General features: G+C 46.1%; 2 protein-coding genes and 1 non-coding gene across 5 annotated transcripts; 2 read left to right on the forward strand and 1 right to left on the reverse strand.

Annotated features, from left to right (window-relative positions):
• Positions 1 to 285: 285 nt before the first annotated feature.
• LOC120974820 (uncharacterized) lies at positions 286 to 4,632 on the forward strand. Of its 2 annotated transcripts, none has more exons than XM_040401279.3 (2): positions 286 to 423; positions 525 to 4,632. In XM_040401279.3, the coding sequence occupies exon 2, from the start codon at positions 879 to 881 to the stop codon at positions 2,562 to 2,564; it is 1,686 nt and encodes a 561-aa protein (XP_040257213.1). In that variant the 5' UTR covers positions 286 to 423; positions 525 to 878; the 3' UTR covers positions 2,565 to 4,632. The 2 variants fall into 2 exon arrangements, with proteins under 2 accessions (XP_040257213.1, XP_040257214.1); XM_040401280.2 differs by having other exon boundaries at positions 287 to 423; positions 865 to 4,632.
• Positions 4,633 to 5,850: 1,218 nt separating this feature from the next.
• TRNAD-GUC (transfer RNA aspartic acid (anticodon GUC)) lies at positions 5,851 to 5,922 on the reverse strand. Its single transcript has one exon. It is a non-coding gene; the product is annotated as a tRNA-Asp (tRNA).
• Positions 5,923 to 11,091: 5,169 nt separating this feature from the next.
• LOC109751214 (uncharacterized) lies at positions 11,092 to 16,873 on the forward strand. 2 transcript variants are annotated; one of them, XM_020310103.4, is made up of 11 exons: positions 11,092 to 11,274; positions 12,374 to 12,485; positions 12,953 to 13,727; positions 13,837 to 13,886; positions 14,152 to 14,229; positions 14,321 to 14,619; positions 14,851 to 15,328; positions 15,424 to 15,720; positions 15,872 to 16,066; positions 16,148 to 16,239; positions 16,343 to 16,873. In XM_020310103.4, the coding sequence occupies exons 1-11, from the start codon at positions 11,180 to 11,182 to the stop codon at positions 16,545 to 16,547; spliced, it is 2,676 nt and encodes an 891-aa protein (XP_020165692.1). In that variant the 5' UTR covers positions 11,092 to 11,179; the 3' UTR covers positions 16,548 to 16,873. The 2 variants fall into 2 exon arrangements, with proteins under 2 accessions (XP_020165692.1, XP_040257215.1); XM_040401281.3 differs by having other exon boundaries at positions 14,854 to 15,328.
• The last annotated feature ends 524 nt before the right edge of the window (positions 16,874 to 17,397 follow it).

A 17,397-nucleotide genomic window follows, 5' to 3' on the forward strand; every position in this document is an offset into this window, starting at 1 on the left:
CAAAAGTTGCAAGAATAAAATGAAGGCAGGCTCCGGATCAATTGGGTGAAATAAAACTGAATCCTGGACACGTGAGAGATGCTCAAGTAACATGCATGAATTAGTAAGATGGACATGTGGCAACTTTTGCCAGCCTATCCAGCTGCTGAGCTCTTTTCCTTTTACTTTATGTTAAAGTGGATATATTCTTTGCTTGAGTAGCAGGGTTTTGGTCTTTCTTAAGTATAATACGTACGAAGAGAGTGTATATATAACCTGGCATTATCATCCCGCAGGTGAGGAGCCCTAATTATTCTCCCCAAACGTAACTCTCTTCTCTCCCCCGCTCAACCTCAGTTCTGCTGATCTTGTGCCAAGCGCGTGGATCATCTATCGCTCGCCTTACATTCACCCGTCCCTTTTGCGACGATTCGTGCGATCGATGTAAGTTCTATGTGCTTCTCTCCATTTCCCTTGAAATATTTTTATGTGCGCACATTGAGTGCACTACGTATAGTAGTATGTTGTTGTATTTGTTCACGCAGAACCCCACACACAGCCACACGGTGGAGGTGCGTATATGGCTAGTGGTATCTTTTCAAAGGAAAAACTAGCTAGTAGTACATATTTTTTTCTTCCCATGAAAATGAATAGATACTTCCTCCATTCACGGATATTAGGGAAAAACTAGCTAGTAGTATATGTTCTAATCTTTTTGTGAATCGGGTGTATGTAGACATATTTAAGTGTGTTTGTTCACTGATTTAAGTCCTTCGTATGTAGTATATACGTGAACAGAGGGAGTAGTATATACGAGTACAAATCTGGAAACATTGAATTATGAGTACCTAATCATCGTGGTCATTGTTGCTGTATCAATTTCAGTGGATAGGTAATTAATGGCCGGAGGAGTAGAGATGTTGGTGATGTTTTGGAAGGAATGGGGGATCCAAGCGCTGGTGCTACTAAGCTTCGTACTGCAGGTCATTCTCCTCGTCTCGGCCGAGATCCGTCATCGCAGAGACTCAGGCATACTAAGAGCCATCGTCTGGTCAGCATTCATGCTGGCCGACACGACGGCAATATACGCTCTGGGCCACATGTCGGTGAACAGCAGCAAGTGGTTGCCTAAGCACCAGCTGATGGCGTTCTGGGCTCCGTTCTTGCTGCTACACCTTGGCGGCCAGGACAAAATCACCGCCTACTCCGTCGAGGACAACCGGCTATGGCTGCGGCACCTGCAGACTTTCACGGTGCAGGTGCTGGCAGCTGGCTATGTCCTCTACGAGTCCTCCATCGTGGCTCGCCGGACCTTGCTCCGTCCGGCTGCCATCCTCATGTTTGTTGTTGGTGTCATCAAGTACGGGGAGAGAGTATGGGCGCTCAACTGCGCTAGCACTAGTAACCTGCCGGGCAAGAATTACCAGAGTTTTGGCAGAGTGCATATTGAACACCCGCTCTCGTTGCAATGTGGTGCTGATCGCGATGGCCAAGTTCTGGTAGCTCACCAGCTATTAAGAATCCCTATGCATTTGTTGAAGGGCCCGTTGCCTCTTGTGGCGTTCCACAGGAGTATGATGGAAGATTATAATTGGGAGCGAATGTACGAGGTGGCCGAGGTGCAGCTCTCGCTCATGTATGAGGTCTTCTTCAGCAAGGCCCCGGTGATCCACACTTGGCGTGGGCGTTGCATTCATGTCATCTCGCCGATGGCCACTGTCGCTGCATTCATGTTGTTCCATCGATTCAGTCAAAAAGATGGCGACTACTACAACAGAGTAGATGTCGCTGCCACCTATGTTTTGCTTACTGGCGCCGTCGTACTGGAGATCACATCATTGCTTCGAGCCATGTTCTCCAGCTGGGCAGAAGCGAGCATGGCCAATCCTGGCAAAGATGATGACACTATATATTTTTACACATGTTTATTTCAGACATTGATTTGGGTTGTGGTTGCTTGCCCCCGCTGTCTCGTGAGATGTGCAATGCGGAAAGCAGGACTGCCGATAAGGCATTGGTCAGGCTCCATGGGGCAACACAACTTTATCCACCTGTGCACCCACAGCAGGAACAGCCGGAGCAGCAAAATCGCAAGACGGATGGGACGTGAGGACTGGTGGAATACACTGGTTTACACGTCGTCCATCCCCGTCCCGGCAGATTTCAGCCAGATGCTTGAGAAACAACTGCAGCGAAGCAAGGACGTCAACAAAGAGAGTCCAGATCACATCCACAACTCACGGGGCCGGGCGGCGCTGAAGAGGATGGGAATATCGCAAGAGGAACTGGCCTGGTGGAGCGTGGACATCCCACTGGACGAGAGCATCCTCGTGTGGCACATTGCCACTCATGTCTACCTCAGCTGGTATGATGCGGAATACTCCATCATCGACCGAGGTGCTCTTGCTAAGGCGATCGAGGTGCTCTCCAACTACATGATGTTCCTGCTTGCCGCACGTCCCTACATGCTGCCTGACAATGCTAGTCGCCAGAGCTATGTCGAATTGTGCAACAAGGCGATCAATCATCTCAAATACAGCTCGGCTGAGGTTAGCACTCAACACGTGCTGCAGGTGCTGAAATGATGGACCTCATTGCCCTAATGTCAGGTTAATACGGGAGCACGGGCAAGCACTCAACACTAACACTGCCACTCCGCCTCCTAAGACGCCTGAGATATTGGTAACTAATTTAACATATGACAGAGCATGTCAGCTTGGCGAAAAGCTGATCGGCAAGGCGTTAGACACACGTGCTGCAGGTGCTGAAATGATGGACCTCATTGCCCAAGTGTGGGTGGAGATGTTGTGCTACACGAGCTACCGTTGCAGACCAGATTCCCATGCTAGAAGGCTCAGCAACGGCGCAGAGATAACGACCATTGTTGCTATTCTCATGGAATACATGAGACTGGGTTTCTTCAAGGACATGGGATTCACAGGATTCTAGCATCCATGCTGTATGCCAGTCGAAGATCTGAAACTCCTGCATTTTTCTTCAATAGTGTTTTATTTCGTAAACCGTATCGGACATCTATGTAGTATTATTTTGTTCAATCTCAAAGTCTCTGCCGCACAACTATATTTTTTTTTCCTAGCAGATGGACAGGAATATGAAACAATAGAGCAGCTTGCTAACTTCCGATCGTTCTGACTTTAGACACAGATCCGAACGCCTCCTCCTGCAAGCACACTTGGATCATTGCATGCATGTATAAGACAAAAAACTGATGTCAACAAAGATTTTCATCTAAATTCAAAAATTTAAAATGTTTTGTAGCTCAAAGCATTGGTCCTATTCAAAATCCATTTTCACCAATAAATCCATTGGTGACGTGATCTTCAAAACTAGATTTCGATGACTTTTTTAGGGGTCAAAAGTTACCATGCCTCGACTACATAAGTTACCAACCTGTTCACACCGAACTTATCAGGCATGAAAAACTGGAAGTTTTTTGCACCGTTTCAATGACATTTATAGGTCGAATGTTATCACTCCATAATATAAGAATTACCCTGGCTATTCATATGTTTTTACCGGGATAGTTATCAATTCCAATACTAGACATTACCGCAACCACCCATGTAACTGTTGTAGTATTTTGGCTATGACCTAGCAAGCTGTGTAACCTGCATCATGCCAACGCTACGGTTTTCCTCAGCCAGATTCATGTGGAAAAGAACACATCTCCATATCTCTACCTAATAATAAAGGCACTATTGCTTCTGGCGTTACGTCATAAAAATTGCCTCTAAAGTTACCACTTATTACCACTATGCCACTGGTAAGTGAGAAAAAAAAAACAATTCGCACAACTCGCTCCACCAGATTTTGGTTTATTAACAAATAACCCGCTAAAGGATTATAAAGAGACAAGTAGTGCAATGGCAAGAGCGGTACACTTCTAATTGAGAGACCCAGCAGGTTCGAATTCATGCTTGCCCTCTTTTCTACCTTTTCTTATTTTTCTTTTATCGGACATATTTAAATAATTTTAAAAATATTCATATCTTTCAAATCCTAACTCGAAATCTAACATATTATATATGAAAAATCCTCAGAAAAATGTGTAGATTTCAAATATACTATTATCTTGCATGTCAATTATTTCTAAATTCAATTTTTTTCTTATTTGTTTAGTTTTATTGTCGGACAGATTGAAATACTTTTCAAAATATTGATATCTTTCAAATCCTAACTCGAAATTTAACACGTTATATATGAAAATTCCTTAGAAAATGTGTAGATTTCAAATATGCTATCATCTTGCATGTCAATCATTTCTAAAATTCTTGACTTCAATTTTATTTGGAAACATATATGTCAGCAAGACAAAAATAATGCTCTTATCCACAAGTTATCGTTGAGTACTAAAATATACTTCTCTATTTTCATCCTAATGCAATATTTGTTGGGCATCACTAAGGAGGAACGACAACAAAGGCGTAAGGAGATAGCGGCTACTAGGTAGATATTTTTGTTGTCTAATAAATTATAAACACTTTGAGTACACATTTAAAATCATCCCACCTTTATGTTTTTGCGCAACACCACTTATGATATTATTTGTCGTGCAGCATTGTGATAGATTTTAAGGGAATTGTAGGTGACGTCGGGTGTCTATAAGGGATGAACTTTTTTCTCCCAGTTCAATGACGGGCATGTTTGCTAGTATATCTAATTCAAACAAGATTAATTATTTCCAGCAAGCAAGGTACTACAAGTACTATACATTTAAGCAGTCATCAAAACTTCTGCATGTATCCATTTCATGTTACATACACCATCCTTAGGTATTCAAATATTAGTAGAAAATGGGATATGATATTGGTGGGAAACTGGGAATACGTATTGCTCTATCAAATGATGCTACTAATATTGCTCTAGGTCATTTCCCCATACACTTTCAGTGGTGGAGGTCACTTTCCTTATCCTTATTGTAGGTTTCTATGGTCCAACAGGTCGACATCATGGGTGTTGACAATAAGTAATGCAAAATGTGGACTGCCCGGCCGGTATCCAACTTTTGACCTGCTGACGCCAACTTCAAGACCAACTAGCCTTACAACACTATATAAACACTTGCCGATCCAACTTATTCCAAAAAAGGAACTCTCACAGGAAACTTGAGTAGTTTCACAGGTTACAAGCTAGAGATGGCGTCCTCGATCGAAGTTAGTTTCGGAGCTCGCAGTTTGGTCGTGTTTGCGCAAGCCATGCTTCTCATATGTGTGGTGATCATGAGTAGCAGCTACACCATCCATGGCGCTGGCCGAGGTAGGAGTTCTAATTTGTTTTCATGTATATTTGATTATTTCTTGAAATACTACATATGTGTTTTATTTTGTTCTTTTTTTGTACGTATGGAGCTGTTCAATTAATTGGTTTATCCTTTGACAGTTTTGCACATGCAGCTCCCCGGCCGTTCTTCCACGAGGCGAAGACACCGGAAGTGCACCTACCAGCAAAATGCCTCGTCCCGCCGTGCCACTAGTGGTTGAATAAGCTTACTCTAGAAAAGTACAGTTGAATAAGCAGGAGAAAGCATGCTCTATGGGCGCATGCATCTTGTGTATGGTGATATCGAATAAAACATTTTGCTGTGTGTTGTGTCTACCGAATAAAACATTTTGATATCGAATAAGCTTACAATTTCTCAAAAGTGCATTTACAGAGTCAGCAAATATATGTAACCCCTGTGTGTTGTGTCTACCGAATAAAACATTTTTCCATGTGAAATCTATTTATTTCCTCATCGTTCTCCACCGAAATCAAATGTTTTATACAAAGCTCCTATGATTTCGGCCCAGGATACCCGCCCCATCGGATGCAAAATGGGCCCGATCTAAGTGGGCCAAAAAATGAAAAATGCGCCGTTGCCGGGGATCGAACCCGGGTCACCCGCGTGACAGGCGGGAATACTTACCACTATACTACAACGACTTGCTTGCTTTGAAATGCAGGAACGACGTGACATTCGCAGCGGCACAAGGCAGGATGTGGCACACGCCATATTGCTTCCATGAACGCAAACATTTCAACAAGTTCCTACTACATGCTATATAGAGTTAGCGCATAGAAGGGCCACGGATTAGGAGCTCGGGGGGTGCTACGCATCCTGTATGAATAGTAAAATCCCCCAAAAAGTAGGAAAAATAAAAAAAAATCCTAAAAATTTGGAGTATCAAATGAGCCTGGCCGACCATTCTACACCCTGTGAAGTTTCATGAAGAACTGACATCCGTAGTATTCTCAGCAAAAAGAAAAATGTTTGTTTACAATAATAAAAACTGTTTGAATGAATCGTTGGTCGGACTGTATTTTCTTCGCCAAGAATACCGTGGAGCCATTTCTTCACGAAACTTCATACGTGAGTAGAATGAATGACCAGGTTTGATACCCGAAATTTTGGATCTTTTATTTTTACAGGTTGTTTAGCAGCTGAGAGCTCCTATGCATTTTCGAAATAAAATCCATCTATTTTCCTCTCACATGTATTACACTAGATGATACCCCGCACGTTGTTGCGGGAATATTTTGCAACATATTTCAATGTGATTCGTTGTATGAAACATGAATATTTGAAATGATAATATATAAAGCTAAAACTAAAAATACATATAGTCTATTATGTTTGATTACTATATAGTGAAAATTCCCATGTATGCTTGCATGTTGAGATGAGTGTTTTTCCATGAATGTCATGATGAAGTGGCATGCTTGCATGTTGAGACACATATGGAAGTGTGGGTGGGCCTTTTCTCATGCTGTTGTGTGAGATGTGGCATGCTTGCATGTTGAGAGAAATAGTTAGTGGAGCCTAGCTATTTAGATATAGAAGATTAGCATTTATGTGAAAAGATCTATGGAAAACAATATATATAGGTCGATTGGTCGTACACAGAAATCACCCGCTCCATCGCGCGCAAGAGGAAAAGTCGCCTCCTCACCATGTCCAACGCAACCATGCTTTTTTCGCCCCACCTCGGCACCTACTCCGACGCTCCTACATTTAGTGCTCCCACCTGCTCCTTCTCAGGGGGCTCCTAGACTACTTCTCATCGCATCATTTTTTGGAATTTTTTCTTCCACCATGGACCTTGAGCACAGCTCAATAATGAAGCCCACCAAGCGCATCAAGCCTGTCCGAAACACCTATACTATGGGGAATGAGTAAAAACCAGAGCTCGTCGGATGGTGCTACTAAATTGGATATTGTAGTTATTCTGTCTTTGTTTTGGCGAGAAGCATGACTTATGTCACACCAGACTAACACAACTAAGGGGCCTCGTTGCATGTCTCCATGACCCACATGGCATAAGCCGCACATTCCGCTACATGAGCAATTTGTGTCGCTCTGTTTTCCCTTTGACCTCCTGGGTTTCGCTTAACATATCATTATGTGTGTGTGTGTGTGGTGGTGGGACCCCCCCCCCCCTACTGGTTCGGAGCCGGGGCTTCTTCAAACATGCCTTTGTAAGTGGCTAAAAAATTATTAGCCAACCAATGCCTACACCGTGACTATGATTTGCATTTCCAAATCGAAAACAACTCATTTTTTAGAAACTGACTTGACTAAGCGCCTTCTTGTCAAGAAGGAGCTGAATGATGTTGTTTTTGACCGATAGGTCTTCATTGTTGTTTATTCAACATTGAATTTACGACTCATTCAATCTATTTTTGCAATTGGCTAGTCATTTTCTTATTCAGCATGTTGGATCCTTGTATCTGCTAATTTGCTCAACTTTTCGTGGAATTCAACAAATGAGGGTCTTCACAATTCTTTCAAATGGTATTGAAATTGGTAGAGCCAATCACAAATTATATGGTGAGCCACCTGGAAAAACAATCGGCATAACACAAAAATTGACCATAAAAGCAATACAAATAACCCCATTAAAAGAAACCCAAGTTTTTTGTGGGTTCTCCCAAAATCATTTCCCCCATGATATCGGGGGGTTTCTCAAAATTTGAACATCACATACATCACAGTGAGAGATGAAGTGGTCATTCGAGGCAAGAGGGTTGACGCTGGGTGGTTCGCATCAATCGTACGCAAAGAGGCCGATCGATGTTATCCATCGCCTCGCCCGACGCATATCACCTCCCCATTTCAAAACTCGGTTTTTCCCGCGTTGTGGATTTATATGAGAGAAAAGGTTTTACCGAAAAAGGGTTTCCCCCCGCTTTGTATTACAAAGCAACAACATCGATACAACCAACGATAGGTGCTGGGGCGGAAGCAGCACAAGCACGCCCAAAAGAAAAGAAAGAGAAAAACAAAAGGAAAAAAATGCCAACAACGACGGATCAACGAAAATGAAGATGACTCGCAACCACTGCGCCCGCCGGAGAATTCCACCACGCTCCTAGCACCACGAAACGCCGCATACCAAGCAACACCTTCAAGAAGGAACGCGACGACAACGACGCTGCTACCGGACATGGCCTAGGGTTTCCCCCGGTACGCGAAGGGCCGTGGGAGGGAAGGGGGATATCCGACGCCCTTCAGGAAGGCACGGCGGCGCCCACGGGCGTCACCGCGTCGGTGCCGAACAAGCCGACAAGGATTTCTCCCAACCTCCAACCAACCACAACCCCAGACGATCCATCGCGCTCCACCATACTTGCCGTCCACCAATATGCGCCACCACGGACTCGCAGTCACCAACGCCGTCTCACCGTGACAAGCGAAGCGAGACCGGCGGGATCGAAACCAACCGAAAACGAGGAGCAGCAGGGTCAGCGGCCACGTGGGAGGGGACAACCTCCACCACCCTCGGCGGTGACCGACCGGACGTAGCTCAGGAGCAAACCAGGCACCCCTGCCCGGCCGAGCCCGAAGCGGGCTCGTGAAGCTCCCGTCGCTGCGCTGCAGTACACGCGCCACCGTCTCCGCCACCCCCAGCCCAAGCCACACCTCCGTCTGCCGGAGATGACGCCGAAAAGCACACGCCAGGCCCACCCAGACCCAGATGGGGCCCAAAAGGGCCCAGATCTGGGCCGGAAGGGCTCCGCCGCCAGCCATCGCGCCGCCCCGCAGCCAAGCAGCCACGCCACCGCCACCTCGCCACCCGGAGCTGCGCCGCCTGCGAAGACGAGCCGCCACCGGATCCGACGCCGGCCTGGGTGCACCGCCGCCGGCGCCATCGCCCGAGCCACAACGCCGCGCGGGGAGGAAAAGAACGGGGCCGCCGCCGCCGGCATCACGCGAGCCAGGCCCGGAGGCCTACACCGGCGGCGGCGGGAGGGGATTAGAGGAGGGGGGCTGCTGGGAGGGGAGGGAAGGGGAGCCCCGGGTCGCCTCGCTCGGGGAGGCGACGCGGGGGGTACGGGGGAGGAGGGGAGGGGGAGGGGGAGCCGGGGCGCGCCCGCCGGCGCCCGGGGGCGGCGGGAGCGGGGGAGGGCCGCGGCGGCGGCGGGGGAAACCCTAACGGGAGAGAAAAGGTTTTCAAAAACTCAGCCTCAAAACACCGAAGCCCTCCAAGCGCATCGAGGTTGGAAGAAACACATGGACTATGGGGAATGAGTCCGAAGTGGGGCTCGTCGGATTGTGTTACTAAACTGGAGATGATTTTTATTTTGACAAGACACATGACTTATGTTGAGACTAAACAACCAGGGGCCCTCGTTGCGTGTATCCATGATCCACATGTTCTGCTATGTAAAGCAATTTGTGTCACTTTGTTTTCCTTTTCACCTCCCGAGTTTCCGAGAAATCTTCAAAAAAGTTGGATTCACTTAACAGATCATTGTATTGGGGCCGGGGGGGGGGGGGGGGGGGGGGGGGGGTATATAGTGCGATGTTGCCATGTTCAACTTTCTCAAAATCTCCCCTCACTTACCAGTATGTAGGCCGAGGTTTCTTCAAACATGCCTCTGTAAGTGCCTAAAGATTTAATCAGTGAACTAGTGCCATGCACAGTGACCATGATATTTTCTTTCCAATCGGAAAGAACTCATTTCCGAGAGACGAACTTGCTGAATCCTAATCTTTTTGACCGATAGGCCTTCCTCATTCGACCTGCTTTTGCAATTGGATAGTCACTTTTTTATTCAACATGTTGGATCCTTGCATGTGCTAGGTTGCTCGATTTTCCATGGATTCAACAAATGGGGGTCTTCATAATTCCTTCCTTCAAATGGTGTTGTGGCGGAGCCACTCGCAAATTATAGGGTGTGCCGCATGAAAAAGAAATCAACATAACACACATAGTGCCAAATTGACCAGAAAAAGATATACGAATAACCCTACAAAACTAATCCTAAAGTTTACCGTAGGTTATCCCAAATTCGTTTTCCCCATAATATCAGGGGTTTTCTCGAAAATGTAACATAACACACGTGAGAGATGAAGTGGTCATACGAGGCAAGAGGGTTGACCCCATGTGGCTAACATCGAACGGGCGCAAAGAGGCCGAAAGATGTGATCCATCACGTTGCCCAATTTCAAAACTCGATTTTCCCGCGTTGTGGATTTATGGTCGATTTACATCAGAACTCGCCCCGACTCGGAACTCAAGTTTCAAGTAAAGTGTCAAGAATCGAACCAGGCCCAAAAATAAAGAAAATGTGTGTGATTGGAACTTTGGAAGTCCAAATTATGGAACTCGTTGAAAACCAAGGGACCGACTAAAAGTCAGGTACCTGAAATTATTTCCCGCGTCAGCCCCTTCTTTTTTTGCCGCCGGATCTTCATCAAACGGCTTACGCGTCGTCTTCCACCTCCCAACTGCTTTCTTCTTCCCATGAGCCGATCATCCCCGCCTCTGCAGTTGCCGGCCTACCCCGCCCCATCCACCTGCCTCCCCCCGCGGTCGCCGCCCTGTCGTCCCCTCAACCTCCACCTAGCACTGTTGCTGGCCACCGCCCCGGCCATCCCTCTAAGCCCCGACGCGACGGAGAAGAATTCTGGCGATCCCCTGCATCCCCCACCCCTTTTATAGGATATATAACGAGGCAATTCTTTCACTAGCTAGATGGTGGGCCAATGGCTTCTACGGTGAGATTTTTTCCTTCTCCGGTGGCTCACCCCTAGCGGTGACCTGATCTAATAGCAAGACCCCCCAAACCAATCGCGTATAAATACTCTCTCGGTTCGATGCGGTGAGAAAGCGACTGCGTCGGCAGACAAATCTCACACGCTCCCCATCTTCTCTTCCCTGGCACGACACCGCCGCCGCGGCGGCGAGCGATTCCGATGGCGGCCACGGGCGGCGGAGGCGGTGGCGGTGGCCGCCACTGGATCGAGGCGGAGACGCCCGACTTCCGAGCCAGGATGCGCCGTATCTACCTGTGAGCAGCCGCCGCTCCTCTCTCCTCCCCCTTCTCCTCAGTCCGCGCCGCGTCTGCCCTCGACCTGATCCCGCCCCGATCGTGTGTCTGGTAGCTCGAATTTCGCGGGGGTCGGATCTGGGTGGTCGTGCGCCTGGTCTCCGTCCGGATCTGGGTAGTCGGATCGAGTGGGATCGAACGGATTGGTCGCATCGAGGGCTTAGGGTTTCCCTCTCTCGGCTGATTATCTGCACTTCTGCAGCCGTTTCTCGACAATCCCTGCTTGCGTCTGCTTTCGTTGCTCGATGAATCGACTAGATGGGTTCTGTACGAGGCTAGGTAGATTGGTTCGTTGGTAGTACTGGTTCTGATCTGGAGGGTTTCCGTTACTTGATGTGTTGGTTAGGCCTCCAGCTGAATACACTGTTGTTATTGTTACATTTCACGATGTGCCTAAACTGTCTGACAAATATTTTGGCATGCTTATGATGATTTGGTAGCTCGAATTTCCGGGGGATTCTTGGTCTCCGTCCGGGTCTGGGTGGTTTGATCGAATGGGTCGAACGGATTGGTCGAGGGCTTAGGGTTTCGCCCTCTTGGTCAATTATCTGTAGGCCTTTCTTGGCCGATTATCCAACTGATTGGTCGAGGGCTTAGGGTGTTTGGCGAATCAGCCGGGTGCCTAGGGTGGCCACCGGGTTCGTCAGCAGGTCTGGACCTCAGTTTGGGTTTCATCTGGAGGCAGGAGGGTTTCCGTTACATGATGTTTTTGGTAATAATGCTGTTTAGTTGGTTAGGGCTCCAGTCAAATACATTTATCTTATTGCTTCATTTCACCATGTGTCTCAGCGGTTTAACGAATCTTTTCGTTATTTGTTTTTTTTGGAGTATAATGAGACTAGTTTGGTTATGCAGACCATGGAAACTGTTCTACGCTGCCATTTGGCGGGTTTGCTAGTATTCATATGGTTAATTGTGAGAACAATTTGAGTAATTCAGGAATTTTAAATTGTTCTGCTAAGTTGCATACGAGTTGAGCTCATGTTATCAGATTGTTATATTATAATACCACATCAGGCTTGGATGTTTCCTAACCCCATTTCCTTCTAAATTTTTTCAGACCTACCAAATTGGCCACATATTTTCAGCCCAAGTATTCCCCCAATTCCCTGGAGGCCCAAACACTTATTGCCAGATTGGAGGAGGATGCCTTCAGGGGGACAAACAGTAAGGTGCGTTTATCCGCTCGTGCTTCCTTGCACCAGTCGGACAGCCGTTTCATGTGTTTCTACTAGTTAATTGGGCAACGGAGAGTACTAGGCAGTAGCCTAGTGGCAAGGGTTGCAGTGGCGTGCCCAGGGTTCGACTCCCGTCGGGAGCGGATCTCTGGCGCCTCACCCGGGTGAGCTCCTTCTATAAAAATATGTCCTGGGTGCTATTGCCCACGGATCTCTCCTTTCTGTTTAATTGGAAACCGCAAGGAAGCATTAGATGTTTTCTTTACTTGCTCACGTTTTAAATTTGATCCATTATGTGGCATGCTGTCCAATTATATGTTTCTGCTAGTTAATTAGACAATGCGAGGAAGCAATGTTACAAAGCTGCAATTATGCATGAGATGTTTTTTTAGTTCGCTCACATTTTTAATTTGATTCTGTGTCATGCTGTCATGATTTAATTTAATTTTCCATTTGTCCAGGTAGAGTACGTGAAAAAAATATCTGACAAGGTGGTCACTATGTTGAGAAATAAAACTGACGAGCTACAACGACGAGCGCAGTTACAAAGCCAATTGCAACAGGCTATTGAAGCACAGGCTTTACATGGAGGCAGTTCTTCTGTAATGCCAGAGGCAGTGATGGTGGCTAGTCGAAGGCCAACTTCTCAGTCTATGGCACCTCAAACTTCAGGCCTAGTGCCAAACCAGAACATGCTTCACCCTTGCACGTCAAACATGCAGATTGAGGTTGAGAAAAAGCATCATGGTCAGGATCATTATCCAAACTTTCAACCCATGGGAATCACTAGAGCAGGGCCGGGTGTCCAGTCTGGTGCATGGCCGATGCAGTCAGGAGCCAGTCAGAGTGAGAGCCAGTACATGGCCAGGCAACCGCAGGCTACAAATTTTGTTGGCTACAGCCTAGCAAGTGGGTCAAAGCCAGTTATTCGGCCAAATTCTCAGCACAATCACCCACTTGGCCAAAATGATAGTGCTATTGGAGTGCGACAGCCGCAGATTACAAGGTTGAATGAAATTTTGAGAGCCAACCAACAAGAGATGGGCACACAAAGGTACCAAATGCTTGGAGCACAACAAGCTGATGTCTCCAAGATGCAGCCTGGTCAGCTTAGAATACGGAATAATCAGGAGGATGCTAGGCAAACAGGTTTCTTACATCCACCATTCAAGGTATCTGAGCCCATGACTCCACCTGTACAACAGATTCCAGGTGCTCAGCAATCTCAGATTCCAGGTACTTAAGCTGCTTTATTTAACAAAAAAATGTGAATGCCATAAAACTCAAATCATTGTTTTCCTTTGATTGGTTTGTTTTTCACAAGTCACTGTGTCTGATATTTCAGCTATGATGGGAAGTACTAGAGAATATGATCTCGAGGAAATATTTTGTAAGGTGAGAGAATCCTCTATTTTGTATATGTGTATTATTTCTATAAATATATTCCTAATATGTGGTAGTTATGCACAGTTGCTTGAGTAAACCCAATTTAATTAAGGTTCTTGTACATGTAATGGGATGTTGTGTTTACCTGACCTTGTAGTTTAATGCAGAAGCCATCCTAGTTGAATGACTAAATCATGTTGATGAGTTGTCGATGGTTGTTTTGTTAAATTTGTACAGCTCGGCCTAATTGTATTGCTGCAATATTTCATTGCAGATCAAGTCTTGGAAAGATGCTTATTTTCCTCAGTTTTTGGAACTGGATCGTAGAGTCGTTCTTCCAACACTAACAGAGGTCACTTGTCCTTTTGCTAGAGATGATTCTTCATTCATTGATGGTTTTGCGCATCTCTGTGACTTAAACCCTTGGTTCAATCTCCATACAGGAACAATTCTCATCACTACCTGAAGCAAAAGCTAATCTATACATACGCAAAGCAGATTTCAAGAAATCAATCAGAAGGATACTGAATTTAATGTCGTTGCAGAAGAGTGATGTGCACGATGGTTTGAAGGTGGACCTCCCCAAGTACGAAAAACTCATACATCATTTCCTGGCTCTTCTGGAGAGGAATAAAACTTGCCATGCAAAGATGAATACAGGATATCAGTTGCAGAATTGTGATGAGCAGCGTAAAGCCATCAATCTTACTGGCAATGCATCCCCAATCACTGGTGGTACAAGGTAGGTAAAAGCAATAGCTTGGACAAATCTGGAGATATTTGTTTTGAAATATCAAAATAGAATTCTAAGATATATTGTATAGCTAGTTGGAACTGTCAACAAAGCATGTCATCCTTAATAGCTCAAACAGTACTCACTTTTTGTTTAACATTGTATGGTAACCAACGTCATTAGCAATTCTGCTTACTCTTACTCCCTTTATTTAATGTGTTTATCCTTTTTCATTTGCAGTAGAGAGCAAAAGCAACCTGCAGATGCAAGGATTTTGCAGCCGAGGCAAACAACTATGGCTAGAACAACAACACCTCATCAACAGAGCAATGATAACTACTTGCAAGGAATAGAAAGTGCTTCTTTCTCTTCACCAGGATCATTGCAGTCTTCATTGCAGTCTTGGTCTTCCAGTATGCTCGAGTCCTTGAGGCCCTCACCACTTGCAAATCCAGTGGTAGCACCAGCGTCACCCTGTGCTCCAGTGCCCATAATCTCAATGGACGTTGACAGCATAACTGCCTTCTTGATGGATGACAATGCAGCAGCAGCACCGCCACCAAAAGCAAATGGTTCTAACCAAGTCACTCGTACTGAACCGATAGTACCAGCCTCACCACTTCAGGCAGACATAGCAGCTGGTCATGGAGAGGTTCAGGCGCGAGGTGGAGACGGAACACCGGTGACTAAGAGGCCCATTGACCGGCTAATGGATGCGGTAAGTGTACCACATGGCTGAGCTCAGTCACAGTTCATGAATTGTTGCAATTAATTATACTGACAGTTCTGTGCTTATTTTGTATGTAACCTCAGATAAGATCTTCATCGCCTGGAGCGCTACACAGCTCTATTAATTCAATTCGGTCTTTCCTCAGCATGAGCGACATTGTACCACATGGGAAAATCGGCACAATGTTGGATTGCAACTCCCTGCAGCAGCAGGGTGGATGTAATACTGTGAACAAAATGAAGCGAGTTTTCAATCATACAGGGTCGCGATCTCAATCACTACCGCTGGGAAGCATGGATGGCAGTTGCATGTCATTTGAGTGTGGGGCCTCAGACTCTGGATCAAGCAGTGAGGTAAACTTTAAGAGGCAGAAAATACAGGTAAGACAATTGATCATTAGTTTCTTAAGTTTCCGAAAAATCCAGTGCTATCTGTTCTCATATCTATTGGAGCACGCACTTGATTTTCTCTTTGTCGTCACTTTGCAACAGTCTAACATATGTACTTTCGACAATTCTTGTCACTGGACAGAATGCTAGTAATGAGGCTCTGTTGGAAGAAATCAAATCTATCAACAGCACACTGATCGATACAGTGCTCAGCATATCTGATTACTGTGGTATGGATGGGATCCCCCGCTGTGATGGCGGGACAACAATCAAACTGTCCTACAGTGCCGTGTCGCTTTCGCCGACCTTTAAATCTGTCTTTGCCACATCTGAAGCGGTACTTTGGATTTCAGAGTTCAGACACTTGCTACATGTTACGCTCCAATGCACTGACTGTTTCTCTGACTAATTGATGCAGTGTCTTGTCTTGCCGGTTAAGCTATTCGTCCCAGCAGATTATCCCAGGAGCTCTCCGGTGCTCAGAAATGACGAAGGAGATGAGGTGCCAAGGTGAGTTGAGCCTGACCATGCTTTTCTACTTCGTACTGCTGATCGTCAGATATGTCCAAATCCGCCCCAGCTGCTTGACAATAGCTTCTTCGCCCACGCGCAGGAAGAATTCCAGCGCCATCTCTGCCTTGGCGGATGTGGTGTTCCGGCACGCCCTCGACGCTCTCCTGGAACCCCAGTCGATCGAGGCGATGGCCAGGGCGTGGGACGCCTCCGTGCGGAAGGTCGTGACGCGGTTTGCGCGTCAGCAAGGCGGAGGGACGATCAGCTCGATGTTTGGTGGGTGGAAGAGATGTGCGGCCGCATGAGACATGGATCAGATTTAGGATGCCACACACCCGTGGCTTGTTTGTTGTAGTATTGAAGAAACTGTAAGGTGAGTCTGTACCCAAACTGTAAGGCATGTCTGTTGATGGTGATCCCTGTTGTAGATGATGTAAACTGTTGTTTTGTACTGTGTGAGATAGATGTAGAATAGCAGCTTAGGATAAGTAGGGGGGAAATTCTGTTTGGAATTCGAACTGGCTACAGGCATGCCGAAACTGCTGTTGTATTTTCAATCTTGTTCTGATGGGACAAAAAATCCTGCAATTTACTTGTGGTAGTAAGAAACAGTTCGTACTTGCATGGTGAATTGGACTTGAATGAAGTATGTGTGCTGTGCTCAATGAGAAAGCATCAGCTGTGTCGGCATCTTAATTTGTTGAATATATTCGCATTCGGACAAATTACATCTCCCATGTTACGGTCACTGTGCTGTGTCTTTTCACACACTGACAAAAGCGAGCAACTGTAGATGTTTGTCTGACTGAATGATGAATTAATTCTATTTCTAGCTGGAAGGGTGAACCAGATTTGCTCTGATGAAATTCTGGTGAAAAGGAGTTTCTAACTGTAGATGTGCTGCTGTATTGGCACCTTATTTCCGCTGTCAATTTATGGAATTCTGATGAAATTCCACTTTTTTTTTTGGCGGATGAAAGGGAGTTTTGTTCATCACTGCAAAGCAAGGTTCCAACCCTCCGTGCAGGATAGAAGTTCGGCTTCTAAAGGTTCTGCACATGCCCTCGGTTCTCTACATGATGAGAAGATGATCCTACCCGAACTGTCTCGCAGAATCATTCCGGCGCCGGCCATTCCGGTGGAAGCGCAGAACGA

This window comes from Aegilops tauschii, chromosome 2 (genome assembly GCF_002575655.3).
Source record: "Aegilops tauschii subsp. strangulata cultivar AL8/78 chromosome 2, Aet v6.0, whole genome shotgun sequence".
In the NCBI taxonomy this organism is placed as follows: Eukaryota; Viridiplantae; Streptophyta; class Magnoliopsida; order Poales; family Poaceae; genus Aegilops; species Aegilops tauschii.